The sequence below is a fragment of the Panicum virgatum genome, chromosome 5K (genome assembly GCF_016808335.1).
Source record: "Panicum virgatum strain AP13 chromosome 5K, P.virgatum_v5, whole genome shotgun sequence".
NCBI classification, from domain to species: domain Eukaryota; kingdom Viridiplantae; phylum Streptophyta; class Magnoliopsida; order Poales; family Poaceae; genus Panicum; species Panicum virgatum.
Genome location: NC_053140.1, coordinates 7,983,008 through 8,008,342, shown reverse-complemented (window position 1 = coordinate 8,008,342; position 25,335 = coordinate 7,983,008). Strand labels below are relative to the sequence as shown.

At 46.0% G+C, this 25,335-nt stretch overlaps 3 protein-coding genes and 2 long non-coding RNA genes across 9 annotated transcripts; 3 read left to right on the top strand and 2 right to left on the bottom strand.

Annotated features, from left to right (window-relative positions):
• Positions 1–2,732: 2,732 nt before the first annotated feature.
• Positions 2,733–4,852, bottom strand: LOC120706067. Its single transcript, XR_005688172.1, has 2 exons — positions 4,094–4,852; positions 2,733–3,817 (listed from the first exon to the last, which is right to left on the bottom strand). It is a non-coding gene; the product is annotated as an uncharacterized LOC120706067 (long non-coding RNA).
• On the top strand, positions 2,917–6,790 carry LOC120706065 (LEAF RUST 10 DISEASE-RESISTANCE LOCUS RECEPTOR-LIKE PROTEIN KINASE-like 2.1). 2 transcript variants are annotated; one of them, XR_005688171.1, is made up of 4 exons: positions 2,917–3,825; positions 4,237–4,275; positions 5,255–6,320; positions 6,412–6,790. XR_005688171.1 is itself a non-coding variant. In XM_039990639.1 (3 exons), exons 1-3 carry the CDS (start codon positions 3,024–3,026, stop codon positions 6,247–6,249), a joined length of 1,836 nt encoding a protein of 611 aa, XP_039846573.1. In that variant the 5' UTR covers positions 2,917–3,023; the 3' UTR covers positions 6,250–6,790. The 2 variants fall into 2 exon arrangements, 1 of the variants encoding a protein (XP_039846573.1); XM_039990639.1 differs by having other exon boundaries at positions 5,255–6,790.
• A 3,008-nt stretch (positions 6,791–9,798) lies between these two features.
• On the bottom strand, positions 9,799–18,548 carry LOC120706061. 4 transcript variants are annotated; one of them, XR_005688168.1, is made up of 4 exons: positions 18,309–18,548; positions 14,384–15,963; positions 11,458–11,620; positions 9,799–10,712 (listed from the first exon to the last, which is right to left on the bottom strand). It is a non-coding gene; the product is annotated as an uncharacterized LOC120706061 (long non-coding RNA). The 4 variants fall into 4 exon arrangements; XR_005688170.1 differs by lacking the exon at positions 11,458–11,620 and having other exon boundaries at positions 18,305–18,548; XR_005688167.1 differs by lacking the exon at positions 11,458–11,620.
• Positions 11,617–13,774, top strand: LOC120706059 (LEAF RUST 10 DISEASE-RESISTANCE LOCUS RECEPTOR-LIKE PROTEIN KINASE-like 2.5). The gene is made up of 2 exons (XM_039990632.1): positions 11,617–13,249; positions 13,330–13,774. Exons 1-2 carry the CDS (start codon positions 12,279–12,281, stop codon positions 13,436–13,438), a joined length of 1,080 nt encoding a protein of 359 aa, XP_039846566.1. The 5' UTR covers positions 11,617–12,278; the 3' UTR covers positions 13,439–13,774.
• On the top strand, positions 15,258–18,159 carry LOC120706057 (LEAF RUST 10 DISEASE-RESISTANCE LOCUS RECEPTOR-LIKE PROTEIN KINASE-like 2.4). The gene is made up of 3 exons (XM_039990629.1): positions 15,258–15,951; positions 16,749–16,781; positions 16,896–18,159. Exons 1-3 carry the CDS (start codon positions 15,297–15,299, stop codon positions 17,972–17,974), a joined length of 1,767 nt encoding a protein of 588 aa, XP_039846563.1. The 5' UTR covers positions 15,258–15,296; the 3' UTR covers positions 17,975–18,159.
• Positions 18,549–25,335: the final 6,787 nt, after the last annotated feature.

Sequence of the window (25,335 nt, the reverse complement as noted above, 5' to 3'; positions counted from 1 at the left end):
AAACAATCTGAACAACCTAGCTCCGTCGCAGCTACCATCTCAAGCAGCAGCAGAGATGGCTCTACGCCGGCTCGCTGCTGAGCTTACCCTAGTGTTGGGGAATAGCTCCTTGATCACTGAACGGTATTTTGGCTGAAGAGAAGCCTTGCAAATAGCATCGAATGCCTTCTTGCCGTTGACCAACGCCGGAGAGGGTGCATCGGTATTCAAACCGAAGCGACGCATTAGGAGGGTCTCACCACGCTTGGCCACCGGCACGTGTGATAGTTTCTGGCTTGCGATGCGTCGACTACGAGGGGGCAGTGCAATGGTTGCACCGGCCGCATGGAAATCTGTGTGGGCATTAGCCTGGCCTGGTGCACGAGCAGGTGCTTACTTCCTTGATGAACAACTCGAGCCTGGTGGCAAAGTCAGGTTCGACTGTGTCGCCTGCCAGCTCCAGATGTGGGGCCACATTGTCAGTCACCTCTTGAGTCTGCTGTGAGGGGTCCTCAGCTCTTGCGATGGGCGACGCAAAGCGTACTGCTTCACCTGCCACCGTTGCTGCAAACGGGCTGGGCTCGCGCAGCTGCGCGTTCCCGTTTGAATGCGAAGCACAAAACGTGTTAGAAAAAGAATTTTCAATGCATGAGCTACTAAATAAAATTTATTTATAAAATTTTTTCACGGATGTGTGTAATTTTTCGCGACGAATTTATTGATAGTAATTAATTCATGATTGGCTACAATAATACTATAGTAATTATTCTCTAATCGTACGGTCAAAGGTCTCGTTAGATTCGTCTCGCGAAGTAGCGCAGGAGTTGTGGAGTTAATTTTATAAAATATTTTTATTTAATACCTCTAATTATTGATCAAAGTGAGCTATAACCAAACACTAGGGTGCCCATTTCTGCCTCCGCATTCACTCCCATCGCAGATGCGTCCATCTGGGGGGTTCCGGTGCTGGCATGTGGACCGGCAACAACATGCTCCTGCAGCTCTGGGGCAGCGTCTGGGGAGGGCGAAGGCGGGGAGTTTCCGTGCGGCACACCAGCCGACGCCTGGGCCAGCTGCGCGGTTGCCAACCCAACCGACCCTTGCAATTCGAATTCCATCATCATCGGATCCGCCGCCAGGTCGCGGTTGCATGCTTCCGAAGTTGTCCTGATGTGGTAGTTCACCAGGACGGTCTCCTCACTCTGGCGCCGATGGGCCAGAGGATCGAAGGAAGCTGCTGCGACGAGTTCACGGCGCATCCGGAGACTGCCGCGTGGTGCTCCGCACGTGGAGCCTCCACTATAAGCTGGGCAGAGCCAAGAGATATCAAATTCACGCCATATTATCAATCATTCATCATTCAGAATTGACCACCATTAGTCTTCACTTTCACATATCTATATTTTTGTAAGTTACAGCTTGTCATCCATCACCCAAAATCTCCAAACGCTGATGATATACATATGCGCTCCAATCAAGTAATTGGACGGGTGAGCGGCGTCGACTAAGCTAGCAAAACGATTTCAGGCGATTGATAAATCGCATCATGACCATTCAGCCATACTTTTCCAGATGATTACGGTCAAGAAGAGCTCAGTATTATTTTTTTTGGAAAGGCGGCAAGAGCTTTTGCCATGATCTTTATTAGAAGGAAAAAGGAGAAACAAGAACAACAAAGGGAGAAAAGAGGGTAACACACAAGAAACAGCTCCCTCCCATCAACCAGTAGGTAATAGCACAACTACAGATTATCAGAGACCAACGTGAATGAGACAACGTTCCACAGGCTCAGCACCTTCAGGATGAAACGCCGGAACCGGGCCCTTTGCTTCCTCCACGACTGCATCGGCACGTACGGAGCCAGGCAGCGCTCCCATCTACACTTACCATGACAGGACTACTAACCGGACAGTCCGCCGGCGATCGAGTCAGGCCGGTGCACGTTCATACTGCATGGAGCCGGTGCTCCGGCCGGATCGGACTGCCGGAGGCGGCGGTCATGACCCATGACGGTGGTGAACAACCGCCGGCTGCTGAAGGGCGTTCGTCCTGGAGCGGGAGTCGGCCGGCCTGGGCGACTGCCATGCTTGCCCGAGGGAGTGGCGGGCACGGTGCCGGTACGACGATTCCGCGCCGCGTTCGCCGGCGAGTCCCAGCTCCCACTTGCGGACTTGCCCACGTCTCACGTACGTTTACGTTCTGCTGCTACACTCTGCCTGGACGCGAGCGGCAATCGGCAGAGATCGATACGATTTTAGCTCCAAGACTTTGTTGATCCACCGCAGCACGCGGATGGCGACGCCTCCATGGCGCATTGCTTGGCGTCGTCGCGTTAGTGGCCAGTGGCCTCTGCCCTTTTAACCCTCCGGCAACTATCATGGAGATTTCGGCGTACGCTTACTGCTTCCACTTGCATTGTATCGTGCGTAGCTCTCATCTCAGTGGCTTTCCTCAGTACTGGCAGACAGGATCGATCGCCACTGTCTCGCCGTGTAGTGATGCACAATTGGTGGTGACACCGACGACTTGGGGTCGACAAGATTGTGGTGCGCCCGCTGACCACGTCGCCGGCGAGTCATGCTGGCGAGTCAGCTTGTGTGAACCCGGACGGACACATTATCAGAGCACGGGTTCAGTTGCAAGAAATTTTTGATCCGTTTGGGCTTGTCCTTCCCAAATCCCAGTCGATGGGTACAAGCAAGACTGTCGGGCGCACGCGCGCCTAGCTCGAGTAGCCAGAAGTTTTCTGTCTCTTTTTGTTTCTGAAGGATCGACTCGCTGCATTGAATTCATTCACGCCTGAAAAGGATCGAATTGGACCGACCACTACTGAGTACTGACCCAGTGATGACTGATGAGTGGTGGAGAGTGGAGACGACGACTAAGCTGAGACTTGGTCACATCCGCGGACCATCGTGCACGGGCAATCAGCAACACTTGAAAACTTCGGTGGGCTCCAGGCCTCCATGGCACAGCCCGGTGGCCGCACTCCATGTCCATGATCTCAACTCTTCTCCCAGCATCCGCAACACAAGAGAGGAGACATGGCTGCAGCGCTCCTGCCATCGCTTGGTCTTCTCCACGCTCTGGCCTTCTTGCTACGGCTCTCAACTGCCAGTCCGTCCCGCGGCGCACCAGAGCCACCGCCCGAGCACCCAGCAGGCTGCTCGCCCTCGCCCAAGGCGTGCGGGGGCCTGAACGTCTCCTACCCGTTCTGGCTGGAGGAGCCCGGCCGGCCGCCGTGCGGGTCGCCGCCCTTCCAGCTCAAGTGCAACGCCAGCGGCGCCTTCCTCAGCCACTCCGTGTTCCAGGCGTACCGGGTGGTGGCCATCTTCGCCCGGAACAGCTCCGTCCACGTCGTCGACGAGAACCTGCCCCTCGCCACCGGCTGCCCGGCGCCGTGCTTCAACATCTCGCTGGCCGCTATGGGGCTGGGGGTGTTCGCCATCAGCCAGGCCAACAGCGAGCTCCGGTTCCTCTCCCGATGCAGCGAGCCCGTGCCAGAGGCTCTGCCTGGGTTCCGGCGCCTGCCTTGCGATGACAACGCGTCGTTCGTCGGGTTCGGAGGGCGGTTTGGAAGCAGCGGCAGATTCCACCGGGCGACACCACCGGGCTGCCTCGTCACCGTCGTGCCCACTCTTCCGGCGCCGGCGGCTCCAGATGGGCACGGGCACGGGCACGACTACGTCGCGGGCATGAGGAGAGGATTTCTCCTGGAGTGGACGGCGGTCTCGGGGGATTGCTCCAAATGCATTGCCAGCGGCGGGGAGTGCATATACCCTGACAATGGCATGGGTTTCTCGTGCAACTGCCCCGACGGCATCCACTACCCCATGACCTGCGGCGGTGAGTGCATGTTAGTTTGGATTTGGACCTGCTTTACAGTACTCCGTACTCAGATGAAGCTTTTTTTAGTAATCATCATTCACTGCATATTGTCAACACCACTGTTCATGATAATCAGTGTTATATGCAGTTCACCAAAAGTAAACCATTATCATAGTAGTACTTGTTAGCTGTCATACTGAATTCATGGTTTCTGTGACTGTGATTGTAAAAAAAAAGATTAAATTTAAGAAACATGCCTCCACATAAAGAAAGTAGAAAGACTCACCTGCCCTTCAGCCCTTCACCATCAGCGATGGATCGATCTCCCTTCCCCTGTTGCATAGTTCATCTATTCCCCTCCTTTTGGAACCATCAATATAGTAGTACAAATATTGCCTTTTCATAATTAATATTACGCGCTTTTTCCAGGTGGCAGCAAGAGGACTGGCAGAAAGGCAATACTGATAGGTACTTAATTATGTTTAGCCATTTCTTCATTTCTAACCATTGATTTCAATTGTGACAAATGATTATTCAAAATATGCTACAAATAGCCATATCTTCATATCTAACTAGGTGATACCCCGGGCGTTGCTGCGGGATTTCTTAAATAAAATTTTAACGTGAAATTTGAAAGTAGAAAAATTAAGATGATTGCATGGCAACATTCACAAAAAAATCGATGCAAAACATAAATAGATGGCCCTAGTGGACGTTGATGTGATATTTGATATAATGGGTTCCTATATGATCCGGATAACTTGCATGTTAAGAGAAATAGAGTTAATGGCTTTAGTGGGTGTCATCTATATAGGCTATATAGGTGATATGAATTTTACTTGCATGTTATTTTTTATCAAGATCTGGTAGAAATCGATAAACTAACAGAAGTAACATCAATAGAATATTTGATCACATTATAAAAGAATAGGTGCTCAAAGAAATAGAGTATGTATATAAGTCTTTACGTTAATAGATTAAACATTAAAAGTATTGCAAAAATAGAGTATGTATATGACTTTACATTAATAGATTAAAGATTAAAAGTATTGCACATAGTAGAGGTCATATGGACATTTTCTTGTTTATTGAATCTCGTAAAAATCGATGAGCTAAAAGAAGAAACACCAATAGAATATTTGATCACATTATAGAAGAATAGGTGATGAAAAAATAGAGTATGTATATGATTTTACTTTACTTAATTAAAGATTAAAAGTATTGCATATTGTAGAGATGACATGAATATTTTTTGTAATTAATAAGGTAGTTGAAAGTTAGTGGGACACTTAGTGGAGAATGAGGTGGACACCTTGCATGAAGAGAGAAATAGTTAGTGGGTGCTATCTATATAAGATATATAGATTATCAATGTTTACATAGTTCTCACGTCCATAATAAAACTTCCCTTTTTTTAAGACAAAAGTGACACATCCTTTAATCTCAGTGTTGATGGCAGTAGGTGCAAGCTTGCTCCTTCCATGTATTTGTGTGATGGCATGGTATATAAAGAGGCAAAAACTATGTTTTCTCTTTTGCAAAAAGACCATCAGAAACAATGAAAGGAACATTGAGGCACTAATATCATCACATGGATCACTAGCTCCAAAAAGGTACAAGTATTCAGAAGCAATGAAGATAACATCTTCGATGAATAATAAGCTTGGAGAAGGTGGTTATGGTGTGGTTTTCAAAGGAAGGCTACATGATGGCCGTCTAGTTGCTGTGAAATTCTTGCATGATTCCAAAGCAAAAGGGGAGGAATTTGTGAACGAGGTTATGAGCATCGGAAGGACCTCACATGTTAATATTGTCAGCTTATATGGGTTTTGTTTGGAGGGGTCAAAACGAGCTCTTATATACGAGTACATGCCCAATGGTTCTTTAGATAAGTACATCTACTCAAAGAATCCCAAAGAGATTTTAGGATGGGAAAGACTCTATGCAATAGCAGTTGGAATTGCCCGTGGATTAGAATATTTGCACCACAGTTGTAATACACGCATTGTCCATTTTGACATCAAACCTCAAAATATCCTTCTTGATCACAATTTTTGCCCCAAGATTGCTGATTTTGGTCTAGCTAAATTATGCCGTACCAAGGAGAGCAAGCTTTCAGTGACTGGTGCTAGAGGAACAATCGGATTCATAGCTCCTGAAGTGCACACACGAACATTTGGAGTGGTTTCGACAAAATCTGATGTTTATAGTTATGGAATGTTGTTGCTAGAGATGGTTGGAGGCAGGAAAAATGTGAAAACAGCTGTAGAAAAGTCAAGTCAAAACTATTTTCCAGATTGGATTTATGATCATTTTGGTCAAGATGATGGATTACAAGCTTGTGGCGTTACACAGGAAGTTGAGGAAATTGCAAAAAAGATGAGTTTGATTGGCTTGTGGTGCATACAGATATTACCTATGCAACGCCCTACAATAACCTAAGTTTTAGAAATGTTTGAAAGAGGCTTGGACGAATTGGAGATGCCATCAAAGCAAAACTTCAGTCAAGTATTGTAAGATATCTTTCTACTCATTTCTGTATTTGTCCAATACCATTTTTGTGAAGTTGATACATACAGCTACTTTTCCTTTCCTTTTTTCCAGCGAAGGTCCAGCTTATAATTTGGATGTAGAAAGTGCAAGTTCCAGCTGTCCTACGGAAACACAAGCTTATAGTGACGACTGAACTGACATACTAAAGATGAAGGAGATTTCAGAAATCCGACAACAGTTGTTGTCACCCACTCTGAGACGGACACCTATTCTAGAAGTAATAACATCTTTAGGCATTTCATTGCAAGTGGAAACATGTTCCGACAGTATCATTGTGAATAATCTATTGTTTATAGTGATGGGGGTCCAAATCTGAAGGTACTGGTCTACTGGATGGTTATTGTTATCAAAAGAAAGGTCACTAGCCTGCTGTATTATCTTGCATTGGAGGTCAGACATATTAACAAGTTTCGTTTGAGCTTATAACAAATCCCTGTAATATCTATATACTGTAAAATTTCAAAAAGAAAAAAAAAGAAAATTCCACTTAATCCAAACTCCCTGATGTTCGTGAATCGTAAAAGTTTTCCCCTTCAAGTATAGCGGGCGCACTGGTAACTACCCAATCTAAAATCAGAACGCGTTTTCTATGAACCAGAGCACCTAATCAAATTGGCCTACGTGTGTGCCAGCTGAAACTTGCAAAATCACAGCAAGTCAACAATAATCAGTAAATCTGCGGCAGAATCGGAGAGCAATCTACTTACTTGTTCCTTGGATGCCATTCAATTATTCAACCAAATCAGCGAGGCTAGGGCAGCCGGGGCGGAGGTTGTTCGGCGATTCCCGCTAACGCGACAGCACTAGATGCGACCGCGCGGTAGGGGATGGTGGCCCGCAGCGGTGGGCGGTGGCTCGTGCTGGCGTTAACCACCGCGCCTCCTCGCGCCGGCGAGACGCCGAGATGGCGAAGATGGCAGCTGCAGCGGACGGGCCCGGCCCATCAACCGGCCTGCCTCGTGTCTACAGTTTGTCCATAACGGGCCAGATTATAGCCCTGTCACTCATGTGGGCCTAAAAGCCCACGAACCTTCAGGTCTCGGTTGTGGACTTGTTTCAACTTGAGTGGCTTGTGTGGCTGGTACTAATTTGCTGTGAGTGAAAAGTATTATTGGCTGACTGATGGCTGGTGGGTGATGCTGATTTGATGTAAGAGAAAAGTATTATTATTGGTTACCAGGTGATGAGATAGGTAAAAGAAGCAAAATAAGACTACTCTATCTGTTTTTTATTTACATGTTGCAATAAGTTTGTCTTAGAACAAACTTAACTAACCTCGATCAAATTTATAGACACGAGTAAATAAAAACAGAAGGAGTAGATCTCAAATCTCAATGAACAGCAAACTTTGTTTGTGCACAAGCTAGAATTATATTTGATTCCTGCGAAAATCCTATAGAATTCCTTCATTCCGCATGGTGCTTAAAAAGGGAGAGTACTGTTGGTGGCGCAGATCATCTAACATGTGACGCGCGACGTCATCCGTGTTGACTACATCAACCGCGCCATGGCGCCAGGGAGCACAGCTCACGAACAGAGAGGTCCAGGACAGTTGGTTGACTAGCCTCCGTCAAACTACGTATGCAGGGGAACGTTGACTCAGTCCAATCCCTGTCAGTCGAGCCTTTTTTGCTTCAGTGTGGAGTTTGTAAGCTCAAACAGTGTTATGTGCTATTGATGACTTATTATAGCCTTGGTCTATTGGGTTTGCGTGTCGGTGGTGCTTACTGCTCAATTAGAACAGCATTATAATAGGCTGTAAGCATGTTGAATCCTACGTGGAGGAGAGAGAAGAGAGGAGAGAGAAAAACGGGCGCTTGACTTGCCGCCGGCGGAGACGGGCCGATGGATCTCTGCTTGCGGGCCCAGGCGGAGGCATCCGCTCGCACGCATCCTGCAGCGGGCATGGAAGCCGGCGCATGCCTGCAACCTGCGCACCACAATGTTTGCCATAAGGTAGTTCATATAGCAATAAAGTATTCACCACAATGTTTCCCCCCATTGTTTGTGTGGATTACTGAAGCGGCCAATAAATTGAGCAATTTGTCCATTTTTCCCCTCGACTAACTTGTACCAACAAAAAATGTTTTTTCTCAAAGAAATTGATGTCTGTATTTGAGTCGTTAAATCGATCCCATTTGTATGTTGTTTCTGTTCTGCTGCAAATTCATGCCTAATTATACAGGAATTCACGCCTAATCATAATCTCTGATAATTCAAGCCTTCTTGTGCACATTTGCTCCGTTTATTGACATCTACGACTATCTCACTGAATCTTCAGTAACGGAATCGAGTGCACCACAACGTTTGCCATAAGGTAGTCTATAGCAATAAAGTATTCACTATAGGCTAGGTAAAATATTGTAGAAGTGGTCCATATAGCAGTCTATAGCAAAAGGTACCCATAGTGCTATGGACTGCCCATAAGAAATAAACAAATATTACTCTCTCTTCCATCTCCTCTCTCACTCCAGATTCTATCATGACATATCCATATATATTGTGACAACAACAATAGCTATGGACTACTTACACAAAAGTTGTTTATACATTGTGGTTGCTCTTATGACTTATGAGCGAGTTGCCGTGGCCTCGAAGTTGTTGGAACTTGGAAGTGCGTGTCCTACTAGCTGGTGTTTTTACTTTGTTTTCAAAAGTATTTCTATCCCAAGTGATTTTGATGGTTTTTGAACCAAATTTTATGTAAACTTGGCGGTTGAAGGAGGTGAGAGAAGAGAGACAAGTGAAGGGTAAAGTGAATACTCCGTATGAGGTAGAGGTAATAAGACTAGGTGTTGATAAAGATGGAAGAGAAGGGGAGAAGAGTGAGTTACATGTGAGCCCATTCACAAGAATTAAAATAGACTAATTACAACAAGTTAGCTGATTTCTGGAGTTGGAGCATTGTAATAATAAGCCAAATACGTACAATAGCTCCATATTTTTGTGGAGTTAGTGGAGTGGAGCTGCAAAAATATGGAGTTGCTACTCCAGAGCTATTTTTTTTTGGAGCTGCAGTGCTCTCAAATAGGCTCTTAATCTGGACATTAACTCATTAATTATCAGTCTCTGTGGGTAAATTGAAGTACTGTATAATGTAAAGTTGTTTTGTTAGATTAGTCTAAAATGAACTAGAAATAGAAATCTTAGTTTCACTAGATTGAAGTCATTTTGGGAGAGTATTTCCAAATAAACGGACTCCCGTGTTGTTGTAGAGGTGGAAAACATACATATGATAGGAGAATAGGACTGTAGGAGATTAGATTGGACCATGGTGGGTCGTGCCTATGTCACGTCAGACAAGTGTTTGACCTGGTCACGTTTGCATGTGTAGGCATTTCCCCAATAATATTGCAACAAAGATTGTGTTCCCCTTTCACAAAAATGATGTTGACAATATTAATGGCTAAACTTTAAAATGTGGGGTTGGATCGGAGATCACAAGGGGTCAAACCTTGCTTTAATTTAAAAAGCAGAAGGAAACAATAGTACATTACAAAATATCGAAAGGAAATGTACGCCCGCCATAGTTGAATACTTGAATTCGTTGCAACATCATTCAATTGCACGCTCTCACTCCTGACTAGCATGTTGTCGCCTACTCCAACTGAACGAGCAATCTTCCAGCAGCTGCAAGCCTGCAATACTCTCCTTTGCCATTGCGTTGCCAAGATGATGCTCCTATCTCCTGCTACCTCGCTGTGCTTGGCCCTGCTACTGCTCATTCCCCAAACCAGATCCACCACGACAGGCGCCCCGGCTCCGAGCACGACGGCGCCCTGCGCACCGGCGTGGTGCGGGGACCTGAGCATCGCCTACCCGTTCTGGCTCGCCGGCACGCATTCGCCGGAGTGCGGCGGCCACCAAGCCTTCCAGGTGACATGTGACAACGCCACCTGCTATTTCAAGAACTCGCTCTGGACATACCGAATCCAGGCCATCTTCTACGAAATGAAGCTTATAAGAGTCGCCAACACCGACCTGTTGGATGGCGCTTGCAACATCGAGAAGTTGGCCAACGCCTCCTCCGTCCTCGAGCCGTTCTACGTGAGCTCCGAAATGAACCAGGAGCTGTTCTTCCTCCACGGCTGCAACCTGCGAGCACAGCAGCTGCCTCCTTCTTGGGCGCCACTGAGCTGCAGCGCGAATGGCTCCTTCGCCTGGCTTTCTGGCCAGTACAGGCCCGACGACGTCTCGATGACACTGCCGGGGAACTGCAGCGTGTCGATGGTGCCGGTGATGGCATACGACGGGGCTATGGGGGCGGACTATCAGCGGATCATGGAGGCAGGGTTTATGCTTGAGTACTTCCCGGAGCGCTGCGAGGGTTGCCGCTACCCCGATGGCGTCACCTGCAGTGAGTTCAATGCCATATTGTTGAATAATTCATTTGATTAAGCATCAACACTAAATCACTAATATAGCCCAAACTTTCTTCGGTTTTGCTACTACAATACTAATCTTGAGGAAATTGGCAAGGCAAAAATAGATAGCACAATATAACCTTGCTTTTTTTGAAGAAAAAAAAACAGAGCACGCTTACACTCGCCATCAGCCTAACTTATGTTACAATACAGTATTAATTGCTCAAATCTCATTATATACGCTCTTGTGTCCACCCATTGATGATATTTTTGGACCAAACCAGAATTTCTGGTGGAAACGTTGCATGCTTTAAAAATAGGTAAAGATTCACTTGTTTAATCAATGACCTTCTTTCTTCAATCAAATGAGCTGAGAAAATATGCTTTCCTGGTTTCCAATAGCAAGTAGATACATATGTTCTCCGAAATATTAAAAAATCAAACAATTTTTTTAACTTAAACAATAGTCATATGTGTTAATCTCAAATTTCTAATGTCAATCAAACTTATGGCTACTGCAGGAACAACCGAGAGGGCTCACAGGAAGATGACAATAATAGGTAAATACATAACACATTATTGGATCTTAATAATATAAATAAATTTAAGCAGGCTATCATCTCATAAAAGAATAGTTCATCTGGAGCATGATTGGTACCTATGTGAGAAAACGATAAAATATATTCTTTTTTTGAAGAAATTGATAAAATATATTCTTGCCTGCAATTCTTACATCATCTAGTAAGGTTGTGTTGACCGAGCTTGGCCCACATGCTACAGTGAGTTGGAACTCAGCATGATAAAAACAGCACCCATTCAAATCAAGGTTATTATAGTTTGTTCCATCATCTAATGATCATATACTGACACGTTTCACTTGAATGCTGACATGTTCCCTGTAAAAAAAAAGCAGAAACATCGATGGAGTTAGCTGGCAGGACCATGGCTCCCCTCATGTTATAATTTTCTCTGTTGTAGCCGTTGAAATCAAGGGAACTTTTAGTGCATGCATGTTCCAGTATGGCAGTATTTGATCCCCACTATCATGGAACTTTACATGAGCTAACTTAGCTGGCCCATTAATCTTTTAATAGCTCTGCTACTGAGCAGAAGCACTGTTGAAGGATCCAAAAAGGGATTCTGTTAGGTCTCATACTATATTACTACATGACCACCCCGAATTAACTGGGTGTACTCTAACTGGGACATTTGGCGATTTTCCTCTGTTATTCTTCCTACTAAATATTTATCACTTCCAGAAGAAAACTATGAAGTGTTCAATCAATGGGAATATCAGATAGGCTAGCTAATGTGGCCAAAGTGGTCTGTGGTGGTATTGTTCAGATAGCAGGGGCAAGCATTCTAACTGGTCTTGTAGAGCACTACCAAAATTAGAGCGCAGAAAGCGTTGATAGAATAACAATAATGTATGCATTTTGATTTTTTTCAATTTAAATAACATATACTTTAATCTCAGGTTCAACAGTAGCAGCTGCAAGCTTACTTGTTCTATGTATTTGTGTGCTGATATGGTTTCTCCTTGGCACAAAGACTATGTACACCACTGAAAGGAACACTGATATGGTTTCTCTAATAGTATCATATGGATCCCTAGCTCCAAAAAGATACAAGTACACAGAGGTAGCGAATATAATTTCTTCTCTCAATAATAAGCTTGGAGAAGGTGGTTATGGAACAGTTTTCAAAGGAAGGCTATATGACGGTCGCCTGGTTGCTGTGAAATTCTTGCATGAGTGCAAAGGAAATGGTGATGAATTTGTGAACGAGGTTATGAGCATCGGAAGGACATCTCATGTTAATATTGTCAGCCTATTTGGGTTTTGTTTGGAGCGCACAAAAAGAGCTCTTATATACGAGTACATGCCTAATGGTTCTTTGGATCGGTATATTTATTCTGAGAACCCCAAAGAAACCTTAGGTTGGCAAAAGCTCTATACAATAGCAATTGGGATTGCTCGTGGCCTAGAATACTTGCACCATAGTTGTAATACACGGATTGTCCACTTTGATATCAAGCCTCAAAACATCCTTCTAGATCAAGACTTTTGCCCAAAGATTGCTGATTTTGGTTTAGCTAAATTGTGTCATACCAAGGAGAGTAAGCTTTCAATGACCGGTGCTAGAGGAACAATTGGATTCATTGCTCCTGAAGTTTATTCTCGAACCTTTGGAGTTGTTTCAACAAAATCAGATGTTTATAGTTATGGAATGATGTTGCTAGAGATGGTTGGAGGCAGAAAAAATGTGAAATCAATGGCTCAAAAGTCAAGTGAAAAGTATTTTCCACACTGGATTTATGACCACTTTACCAAAGATGATGGATTACAGGCTTGTGAGGTCACAAGTGAGGTTGATGAAATTGCCAAAAAGATGACTTTGATCGGTTTTTGGTGCATACAAGTATTGCCTATGCATCGTCCGACAATAACCAAGGTTTTAGAAATGTTTGAAAAAGGATTAGACAGTTTGGACATGCCCCCAAAACAAAACTTCAGCCAAATACTGTAAGATATTCTCTCTAGATATTTCTGCAATTGTAATTTTTAATAGGTGGGTATATACAACTAATTTCTTTTTTTTTCAGCGAAGATTCAGTATACAGTTTGGATACAGAAAGCAGGAGTCCCAGCAGTTCTACCAAACCACAAGGTTCTTTTGAGGAGATAAACCTTGGGAATGGGAAAATTCTATGACAGATGTAAAACGAACACTTCAGAGAAAGCGAGAGGCATGCTATTTTAGCTCAGAACATATCCCTGTAATAGTCTGTATATACACCTGCTGTGTATAAGCGAGGAGGTACAAGTCTTAAATTACTATGATTTTTTAAGAAAAAGGTAAAACGCTACTATCCTACAACAGTACTCTCTATCTTGCATATGATGTCATACATAGTACGACCGAAGGGGGGTTTCTTTAGACAAAATATTATCAAATTAATATCCTCGTTGATTGCCAGTTTGTTGCTTTTCCTTTACTCATGCAGCACTATCCATATATGGTTGCGTAATATCCAGAGATTACCAGTATCAAATTAGGCACACAAATTTATTTTTCATTTTTTCTAGCTCAGGTATCTTAGACATATCGTCCATATTTGAGTTGTTGAGAGATGCATCTTAAAGTGGGCAAGCAGCATCAAGTAAGATACTGGAGGCACAAGACTCATCGGCATATGAAGATGAAGCTGATCATGGCGATCCCGTGTAGAATGGGCTTGGAAAGGTTTATATTTGAGTTCCGTTACTCAGAAGGGCACCAACATTTCCTAAGAGACATATGGACAAACAGAACTAGTCCAATTACTCTGAGTCTCAGCAGAGACCGTTCTGGGAATTTCAGGATGCGGTGTACCATTTCTGAAGTCTGGTCAGTATTCCTAAGAACCCCCCACGGTTCCAAAGATCCTCAGGATTAAATCCCAATAAAGTCCACAAAACCAAACGCCTAGTTTGGTCAATAGTAAACCTTTTTCCCCCTTCAAATATACTGTAGTGTACTGGTAACGACCCATCCAAAATCAGAACACGTTTTTTCATAAAGCTAAGCATCATCAGAATTAACTGACGAGTTTGACAACTGAAACTCGCAAAATTATAGAAATAAATAAATCTACGGCAGAATGGAGAGCATGTTACCTGCTTGGTTCCTTGGGAGGTCACACTGCTTGTTCGGTCCTTGGATGAAGAGAACGAGCTAGGGCAGGCGGGTGACCCAGAAAGGTTTTGCGTCTTTGCGCCATCGACGGCGCAAGGCGAGATTGCGTCAGCCTGCCTGCTGCTCTGACCACAGGCCCCAGGCGCGCGGGGTAGCAGCTGCGGTTGCGCGCGCGGTAGGGGATGGCGGCACTAGTGGTGGTTCGCGCATGTGTCCAGTGTCCGCCGCCGCCGCCGCCGCCGCGCCTCTCGACGGCGAGACGCCGAGACGGCAACTGCAGCAGCCCCGGTGTCTGCGCCAGGGCGGAAGGGGGCCAAGAAAAGGCCTCGGGATGGTCAGAATGAGCCCAAACATCCTTTTTCAGAGACAGCCAAGAAGCAAACCCCCTCCAAGGCGTACCCAGCTGCTGTTGCATCCTTCCATGGCCCTGGAATTGCTAATACTCGGATTAGCTTACGTAAGTCATTGATCGGCCGTCAGCATCGTCGTCCTAGAATTGGTTTCGGCTGTACAGTCCCGGCGTCGCCGCAACCAGGTGCAGCGAACAAGACTTTAAGCTTACGTAGATGGAACAAAGGACTGAAGGAGAAAGGACTAGAAGCTCATGACGGTGACTGGACTAAGCTAGCCAAATACGACCATGACGTTGTGATCAAAAAGCATACTCGATCAGTCACTGTGCAGTGGTTGTGGTTCAGACTTCACTTCAGCCGTCTCAACTCCACGGTCAACATTTCAAAAAGAAAAAAAAATCTCCATGATCAAGACTTGCCCTTCGGGCACTCCATCGCTCATTGATCGGCCAGCCAACAAGTACTTCATATCCACCCCATTCCTACCTCCTTATGTGCATCTCTGAACTCTTATCTCCACGCTTTTATCACCTCTGCTCCGATGTCCTCCATCAGCTTGTTCTTGCTGTGCATGACTCTTTCACAGATAGCAGCAGCCGTTGAACCAGTTGATCAAGGGGCTAACTGCTCACCCAAGACATGCGGCAACCTGACAATTGCAGACCCATTCGGATTCGTCCCGGAGCAGGCAACCGACACGAAATGCGGCCGGATGGGCTTCGAGGTCCATTGCAACAACAGCATCCCATACCTCGGGTACTACCGGCGTAAGTACCGGTTCCGGATCCTCGATATCTTCTATGACAACAGCTCCTTGCTTGTCGCCGATATCCACAAGGTTGCAGATTTCAGCACATCCGACTCAAAAGGCTGTCATGTTCTGACTGCTAATACCTCCTCCAAAGTCGGCCTTCCATTCTCGATCAGCCCTGTCAATCTGAACCTCATCTTCTACAACTGCACCAAGATACCAGAGGCGGATAGGGGGCTTGTGGAGACGAAATGCAGCAGCAGCTTGTTTGTTCGTGTTGCAGTTGGAGGGCATTACAATGACTCGAGCAACTATACGCAGTACTCAGTGGAGGGCTGTAGCACTACTCTTGTGCCAGTGCTGGGGACATTCGGCAAGGTGAACGCAAGCAACTATGAGCAACTCATCAGCAATGGCTTCCTCTTGACGTGGCAGCTGCCGTCTGGTGAGTTCATTTCTGAAATTATTAAAATCAAATCAATTAATGGGGAAAGAAGCAGAGTCTCTGATATACAAAAGTTCAGATTCTTCTACTGCATTTGAAATAAGAAAACTGCTTTCATGCCTTATTATGACATACTAAGTTATGCATGCCTACTTATTAATGTTAAGGAATTTATAAAATAGTAGAAATATACTTCTACTGTATGTTCTATCATCTTGCGTTAGCTCACTTATATTAAAACATGTCAGATAAAGGACGTAATTAAAAAAAATCAATGACAATGGAATTTCCTGAATTAGCAAGATTGAGAGTTCACATGCCAACTAAAGGAGTCAAGGCCTTATAATCAGCACAGTTTGATATCACACTCAGTCCAGTAGAAAACAGAGCAGAAAGTAGCATGTTTTTAACTAGCCACTGAATATTCTTAAAAAATTACAAGCAGGCGGTATTGATAAAAACACCTCAGTAGCAGGTTTGGTAGTGGCATTTTTGTAATTAATGTACATGGAAGATCTTGCAACAGGTAACACACTGCATTTTTCATAAAGAACACTTGAATATAAATTTAGAGAAAAAATGGAATCAATTTTAGAAAGTAAATCTAGTCCATCAAAAAATGAAAATATTGAGAAAATTAGATGATACCATGATGTTAGAGAGAAGCACAGTAGGTCAGTCTAAAGCCACCATCTCTGGTCACATCGCGCCTGTTTTCTACATTCCTCTAATAACACTATGATTGTTTTTTACCATTGTGTTTGAGATTTTGTTTTAAAAATCAGTATTTCTTGCAGATGGGAGGCGCAAAGTCAAACTAATTTTAATAGGTATGTTTTGCCTGTTGAGCTATGCATGGCAGCTCTTATGGATAACAGAATAGGATCAACTTGCTACAAGTGTACTTGCATTGAATGTTTTTATTCTTTGTGTTGAAATTATAGCTTCCCTGTCGGCTGCAGCTGGTGTGCTTTTCACATGTCTTGTTTGGATCATATACCGTCGGAAACAAAAGCTCAACCTGTTCATTCTCCAAAAGCATGTTCAGAGTAAATCAAACACGGAAGAGATACTAAGGAGATATCAATCACTAACCCCGAAGAGGTACAGTTACTCAGATCTGAAGAAAGCAACAAGATGTTTCAAGGAAAAACTAGGAGAAGGTGGCTATGGTACAGTATTCAAGGGTACTCTACCAGACGGACGTATGGTTGCTGTGAAACTCTTAAAAGGATCCAAAGGCAATGGAGAGGAATTTCTAAATGAAGTCACTAGTATTGGTAGGACTTCCCATGTTAATATTGCCAGTTTACTTGGTTTTTGTTTACAGGGATCTAAGAGGGCCCTTGTTTATGAGTACATGGCCAATGGCTCTTTAGAGAAGTACATTTATTCAGAGAGTTTAAGGTCAGCACTTGGATGGGAACAATTAAGGAAAATAGCTATTGGCATCGCACGAGGTCTGGAGTATTTGCACCGGGGCTGCAGCACCCGCATCATCCATTTTGATATTAAGCCCCACAACATCCTTCTTGATGAAGACTTCTGTCCCAAAATAGCTGATTTCGGATTGGCAAAACTGTGTCACCTCAAGGATAGTGCTCTCTCGATGGCTGATGCAAGAGGCACCATTGGTTTCATTGCTCCTGAAGTGTTCTATAGAGGGTTTGGAGTTGTGTCGACCAAGTCAGACGTTTACAGCTATGGGATGATGATACTACAAATGGTGAGAGGAAGAACAAACGCTAAAGAAAATACTGAGAATTCTAGTGAAGTGTATTTTACTAACTGGATTTATGACTGCTTAGTGAAAGATGTGCAAAGCCATGAAGTCACATCCGACCTGGAAGAGACTGCAAAGCATATGGCTGTAGTTGGCTTATGGTGCATACAAATGGCCCCAGGAAATCGTCCTTCCATGAGCATAGTCTTAGAAATGCTGGAGAAGAACAGCAACGAATTGGAAATGCCACCCAAGCCATTCCTTTCCTGCCCCTCACCCCAATCACATTTCTCATCTTAAGCAAGATATTTCCTATTGGGAACCCTCGTTTTTGTGGTTCATAGTGTCAATCAAAAGCTTGAAAATGTGTTCTTGTAGCGCCTTTGAATTATAGCTATGTTCTTTCAATAGATGAATACACACATTGAGAAAGACATTGATCCAATGTGTGGGTTTAATCCTAGTTTTCCCATGATTCTAGCAAACATTATTGTCTGATTAACAGCTTTTCCATTTTCCATCACTCAAGCACCACTATCCGCGCAGAGGCAGCATAGCATCCAAATAGTGTGACAACTAGCAAAACCACGACAGTGGATAAATCTACGGTACAATCAGAGAGCGCGTTACCTACTTGGTTCCTTGGCGGTCTCCGGCTCCCCGCTGATGAACCAGCTACGAAGACAGCAGCAAGAACCGCGCACGTACCTCCATTGTTGACAAGCGGGCCGCGCGGCCGGGCGCCAAGCCGCCAAGGGTTGCGTTGCGCTTCCCCATCCATGATCCATCCCCTCTGCATCCCTGACCACCGGCTTCAAGTCGCCGGTGAAGCGGGAAAGGATCCGGATTTGCGGCAGCTCAGCGATTCCGCCCCCCCCCCCCGGGAAACTAGCTAAAAATCTCGTGGTGAGACTTGCTGCCGTGGCGCCGGCGTGCCGCAGCCCGACGGCGTCGAGACCGGAACCTGCTGCAGCATGCGCCATGGTAGACGGCTAGACGCCGTTCTGCCGCCGTCGTCAGGGGCGTTTTTTTTATTTTTATATTTTATAATTTTGTTTTTTACAAAAATATTTTTTCGTTCTCAAAATTTACAGAAATATACCCGGCGGCCGGCACCTGGTCGCCCCGATGCAGGGCGGCATGGGCTTTTCTGCAAAAAATTTCGCGAATATTTGCGCGGCGGCCCCTAGAGGACCGGTCGCCCGGCAGAGAGGCAGCCGGCCCCCAGGCCGCCCGGCAGCGGGGTGGCAGGTTCTGGCCGCCCGGCTGCAGGGCGACTAGCTCCCACAAATTATATAAGGGTTGGCTGTCCCCCACCCCTCAATTGCGTCACTAAAATTTCAGAAAAAAAAGAAAAGAGATGGAGGGAGGAAGAGAGGCGAAGCCCTGTCGGATTTTCAAGCCGGCGACTGCAGATAACCAAAATTTTTCTAGGCTTTACAAACAGCTTATGTTGTAATTATTTTTGTTGACACGGTAGATTAGCAATCACTTTAATATCATTATTGTGTGGCTAGATATGTCGAGTAAGCTTCGTTTTCAAGTTCATTATGGTGACTACTATATTTCTCATGATGCGTATGGAGTAGATCTATCTGTTTTTGAACACAGAGAGTGCGGAATAGATAAACCCTTAGAGATGAGTTTTGGTTCCATATGCAAATGGTTTCACGAGATATTCAATGTGAATCCAAAGACCTATTTGCTAACCGTTCAGACTGTGACGAATTGGCAACTGACGGAGATTTCTGGGAGTTGATGCTTATAACAAATAGCGAAGAATGGCGGACTTACATGCAACCAGCCCTTGACCGTGGGTGGCCTCTTACAATGCTAATTCAGATTCACCGGAAAGCAGGTCATTTCGGTGAAGGGTCCACAAGTACATCATCTTATATAAGATCAAAAAATGAAGATCAGAACATGCATGTCATAGAATCTGATCCGCAAGGTATAGCTGATCAGGCAGGAGAAAAAAAAGACCAGAACGTGCATGTCATTAAACCTGAGCCGCAAAATTTAGCTCATAAGGGGGAGTGGATACCTGGAATAATGGAAGCTGTAGAGAATGAAGACCAGGAGGCTGGAATGATGGAGGAATGTGAGGACTCATCAGACGATGAGGACTACCCGTTGCTAGGTGAATGACGAGACATGGGTTTTGGAAATCCAGTGATATAGGATATTAGGGGTAATGAGTACGAATACAGAGAGAATGAGGTTGTGCAGGGGACAAAGTATCCTATCATTGAAGCTGTGAATGATGCTGTGAAGCTTTGGACTATATCGTTGAGGAAGGAATTCAAAGTTGTGAAGTCTAGCAGCAATGAATATGAGGTGAAGTGTGTCAATGGCGATTGTACATGGCGAGTACATGCCTACAAGGGCAAGTACAAGACAAACTGGGAGTGTTCAATTGTTACACCACATGCATGCAGATTGACTGTTGTTGCGCAAAATTACCGTAGCATCACATCCACTTTCGTGGCCAAGAAGATGTATGACGTGATTCTCGACAAAATTGATTTTGAGCCAAAATTGATAATTAGGGACATAGACGACCGTTTTCAATACAAAATCAGCTATGCAAAGGCGTGGCGGGCAAAACAAAAGGTGTTTGAGATGAGGTTCAACACATATGATGCATCATATGATAACCTGCCTCACATGCTGTCAGCAATTGTGCAGAGAAATCTTGAAAGCGCGACTGATACCTACATTGTACCGAGTTTATATGGGGGACCTGAGTTTCTACTTCGTGCTTTCTTCTGCCTTGGTGCATGTATGAGGGTATTTATGTATTGTCTTCCTGTTCTGTGTATCGACGGCACATTTTTGACAGGAAGATATAAGAAGACAATACTAACAGCGATTGGAGTTGATTGCAACAAGCAGGTGGTTCCCATCGCCTTTGCTTTTGTTGAGAATGAGAATATAGAGAGCTGGTACTGGTTCCTTGAACGTGTGAAGATTCACGTTGTTGCTGCAAGGCCAGATGTTTGCCTCATCAGTGATAGGCATGCAGGTCTTCTAGCAGCAATAAGGTAATTACATGAAGGAAGTCAAGGACAACCTCCTATATGGCCAGATGTTGTGAGTAGGTGGTGCATAAGGCATATGGGTGCAAACTTTTATGAGCACTTCAAGAATAAGGAATTTATGAATTTGTTCAAAAGGTTGTGCACTCAGAATCAGCAGCGAAAGTTTGATGCTTTGTGGCAGGTGCTAGATAACATGTGCGTCGAGCTGCTAAAGGAACATGCCTCAACCTCCAGCCGGAGACATTCAGACGGCGGACCTTTCACACAGTGGATTAAGGATGCACCTAAGGAGAAGTGGTCAATTCTACACGACACTGGTGGGCGTCGATATGGGATCGAGACAACCAACCACGCAGAGTATTACAATATGGTAATGCGTCATGTTCGTGGATTTCCTCTTGTTGGCATAGTTGAGTTCATCATGTACGGATGCACAAGGTACTTCAGAGAGCGGTACCAGACAACTGATGTCTTACTTAATGATCCAGGAGTGGTTTTTTTAATAGGGTCACTAAATACATGAAAGAAAAAATTGAAAAGACTCAATATCACAGAGTTGTATCCATGGGGCACAAAGGATCAAAGGTTTGAGGTTTCATGCGAGGACAGGACAGGTCAGGGTGTCCGCAGACAAAGCGTCGTTCAGGATTGCTTGATAACACCGGAATGCAAGGTGTTTTACAGATGCAAGAAGCCACAGCTTCTTCACTTACCATGCTCCCATGTCATTGCGGCATGTTCAGAATCTGGGTTGGAACCTGGAGTTTTTGTTTCAGAATAAATTTCCGGTTTGCAATACAAGTTTGTAAACAATGCTACGATTACAAAGCAAAGGCCTAAGGCGTTCGTACTACTAGGTACTTGAACAATGAAAAGCAGTGGCATGTGCAACACGATAACCTCGTGTTGTGATTAAACCTGACATGCCTTATAAAATGTAAAATGCTGAAATTACATGGTGGTGCTTTACTGAGTGCACCGGGAATATTTTCCCTTCCAAATAGCTTCAGGTCCTGCTTTCTTAGCACGGCGGGCCCTCTCTCGCTTCCTCTCCCTATCAGCTTCATGTTCCTCTGCCTCCTGACATTCCACTTCTGCAATCCTCTTCTGAATCTCTTCCTAGTCTTTCTTGCGCTTCTCCTCCATCTGTTTTTCATGCAGCATTCGTTGCCACCTTTGTGCAGCCCACCTTGCTTGACGCTCAACGTGGTCCTTATCCTGCTGAGATTGCTCGGTGTCTAACCACTGCACGAAATCACATAGAGGCGGTGGAGTCTTTCCCCAAATCATGTTAGAAGTCATTACCAGATCTGAAAGTGGCAAACTCTGATAGTGTTTTGTAGTACTTTTGCTCGATCATTGCCGTAATCTTGGGCGGGTCATACTCGTAATTCTCGCACATGAAGAACCGCATACCAAAGTCGTCCCCCAAAACCCTTGATTTCATTAGCTTGCACAAGGATCCGCAAAAGCACATAGGCACCTGGACTTCTTGGGGGACTGTTGCCGTCACCTTACTCCATGGAATGTAGGTGGATCCTGAGTATGCCATAGTGTTGAGCCCTGACAATCACAAGTGCGCAATCAGATTGCTAATGTACTGTATCAACGCTTGTATTAAACTGATTGCTAATCTACTGTGTCAACAAAAATAATTACAACATAAATTGTTTGTAAAGCGTAAAAAAATTTTGGTTACCTGCAGTCGCCGGCTTGAAAATCCGGCAGGGCTTCGCCTTTCTCTCTCTCCCTCTCTTTTCTTTTTTTCGGGAATTTTAGTGATGCAAATGAGGGGTGGGGGGACCAGCCAACCCTTATATAACTTGTGGGAGCTGGTCACCCTGCTGCCGGGCGGCCTGGGGGGCCGGTGTAACACCCTTGTGTTAATCGTCTCGCTAATCACGAGTTAACTCGCTAATCGTGGACTCAAATTCGTCGTTAACGCTAATCGCGTTCGCGCAGTAAACATCTACTTAGCTGTTTTCGATCTCGTTTTTGTCCTTGATCTGAGCTCCAAATCAACTTCCGCCCAAAACGAAAGTTGTAGATCTTTTAATCCTCTACAACTTTTATTTTGACCAAATTTCAAGTTGTTACATGAAATTTGGAGTTTTAGCGGGTCAAACTGGAGTCAAAATCATTCAAACGAGTCAACAGTGACAGCTCCAGCGTTTTCACTGTGTTGCCCATACCGACACCGGCGACCGTCGACGCCGGCGAGCTCCTCCACGCGTCGCTCATCCCGGCGTTCCTCGGCATCTGGGCGCTGCCCTTATCCTCTTGCGAGCACGGGAACCTTCTCCTCCCTTCCAGCCTTCTCCTTCCTCTGAGCTAGGTCGAGCTCGAGCGAGCAGAACCGAGCGAAATCGCCGTCGCTCGTCGCTCCGGCCAACCCTCGCCGCCCCACCTCAATCCGTCGCACTCCGAGCTGCGCGACCTCGCCCCGAAGCTCCTCCATCCCTCCACGAGCGTGGCCGTGCCCTACCCCGGCCGAAGTCAAGCTCCAGAACGCGGCCTCCATTGCCGACCTCCATCAAGCTCCGCCCCGAGCTTCGCCCCTCACGTCGACGACCCCCTTCCAGCCTTCTTCCGCGCAAAATCGATCCACGGTGAGCTCGGCCGCACCCTACTCGTGCTCCCCGACCTTTTCCTCAACCGAATCCGTGGCCGTTGCTGCCGAATCGTCGCCGCGTCGCCGCGAACGCGCCGCCCGTCACGCGCGCACGCCGCCCGGCCCCTCTGCTCCTCCCTGGGCGCCACCTCCGCGCGCCCTAGGGCCGCCTGGGCTCCCTGGTGCTCATGCCGCCGCTCCCACTGCTGCTGAGCTCCGCTGCGGCCGGAACGCCGCCGCCGCAAGCCGCCGCCGCGTGCCACCGCTGCCGCACACCGCGGGGGCCCCCTGCGCGCGCTCGCGGGGGCCCCCTGCGCGCGCTCGCGCGCGCCGCCGCGAGCCGCACGGCCGCCTGGGGCCACTGGCCCTCACCCGCCACCCCAGCGCCGCCGCCTGGCCATGCCCTAGCCGGCCCGGCCGCGCCACCACCGCGCCACCCCTGCCGCCGCCACGAACCGCCGCCGCTCCAATCCGCGCGCCGCCCCTGTGCCCCGCGCCCTGTTCCCCGCCCCCGCCTGCCGTCCTGGCTGTGGGGCCCCGCAGCAGCGCCGCCGGCGAGCCGCGGGCGGGCCCGGACGCCGCCGCCGCCGCGGTGCAGGCCGCCATGCCGGCCACGGCCCGCGCGGGGCAGAGCAGAGGAAGGGGGAGAGCTGGGGCTGGGCCGGCACCCACTGCCATGTGGGGCCCGGCTGTCAGCCTCCCCCCCTTTAATGTTTTCAATTTTTATTCTTTATTTCCGGCTGGAAAGTTCTTAATTGCGTTGAAAATCACAGAAAAATGCGATAAATGCCAAACAAATTTTGTTAGGTTTCTAAAATCTTGATCTTCAGAGGAAAAATCCTTAAGCATGCACTTTGTCACTTTTGCCCTGCTGAAAATCCGGTTTGCGTTAAACCTAGTTTATTTATTACCGGTTATTCTAGGGCTCTAAAATTTATGAAAAATTTGCAATGGCCTTATCCTTGCTTGTGTAACCCACTGTAAAATTTTCAGATGCATAGCCTATGTGCTTGGTTGTGGATCTGTTAGTGTTTGTTTTCCTTTTTTAGGGCTAAAAGAAATGTTTTCTATATCAATAAATGTTGGAAAAATGTGTGAGGCATGTTTTATTTCATTCACGTTGATCTGGTAAATTTTAGTTGCTAGATCATGTATGCATGTTAGGGTTTTACTTATGATTTGTTCCTAGCCATGCGCTTTCCTTTTTAAGTTCTGTTAGTTAATTGTTGCATGCATGTGTAACTTCTGCAAGGCTAGTTTTTGTTTCACTCCATGCTACCCTAAGCCATTTTAGTAGTGGCTGTTTTGAAGGAAACACTTCAGGCTAAAATGTTTTAACTTTTGGAATCGCATCAGCAGCACTCATGCATTGCACCGTATCCTAACTGTTGCATGGCATATTTTATTCGTGTAGACGCCGCGAGCGAAGTCGCCCACGAGCTGATCGTTGAACCGGTCCAGGAGCCACGAGCAGGAGAGCAGCAGGAGGACACCGTTGATCACGCTCCAGCAGACTTTGTTAACCCCGCTGACCTGCAAGGCAAGCCCCGGAGCATAACCTTAATTTAATTTATTCAATGTTTATTTAAGTATTGTGCATTTATGTTCTAGGAGTTGAATGGAACCATAGTATGCATGTCTCCCTAGGTACCGTGGGCCTATACTAGTATGCAGGTGTCGATAGAAATGCTTTGCTAAATAGGAATTCGGTAGAAGTCGAGTGATTACTGTCACTCGCGAGTTTAGGATCTTGGTCCCTTAGCTTTGGCCTGTAATAAATTGTGGAGTAAAGAGAAATGGAGACCGGGCGGATATGAGTTGGATTAATGGTATGGAATGGATGGAAAGTAAGCTCCGCCTGTGCCGATTGAGGACCGTTCCGTTGTTGGCAGTGTTGACTGAGTTTGAACAGTACTAACCACATGCCGGAAGTAGGAGGTAGTCGAATCCGGTAAGCTAATTACCTGATTTGCAACGATACTTTGAATCGCGACCTGCTACTCTGGGAG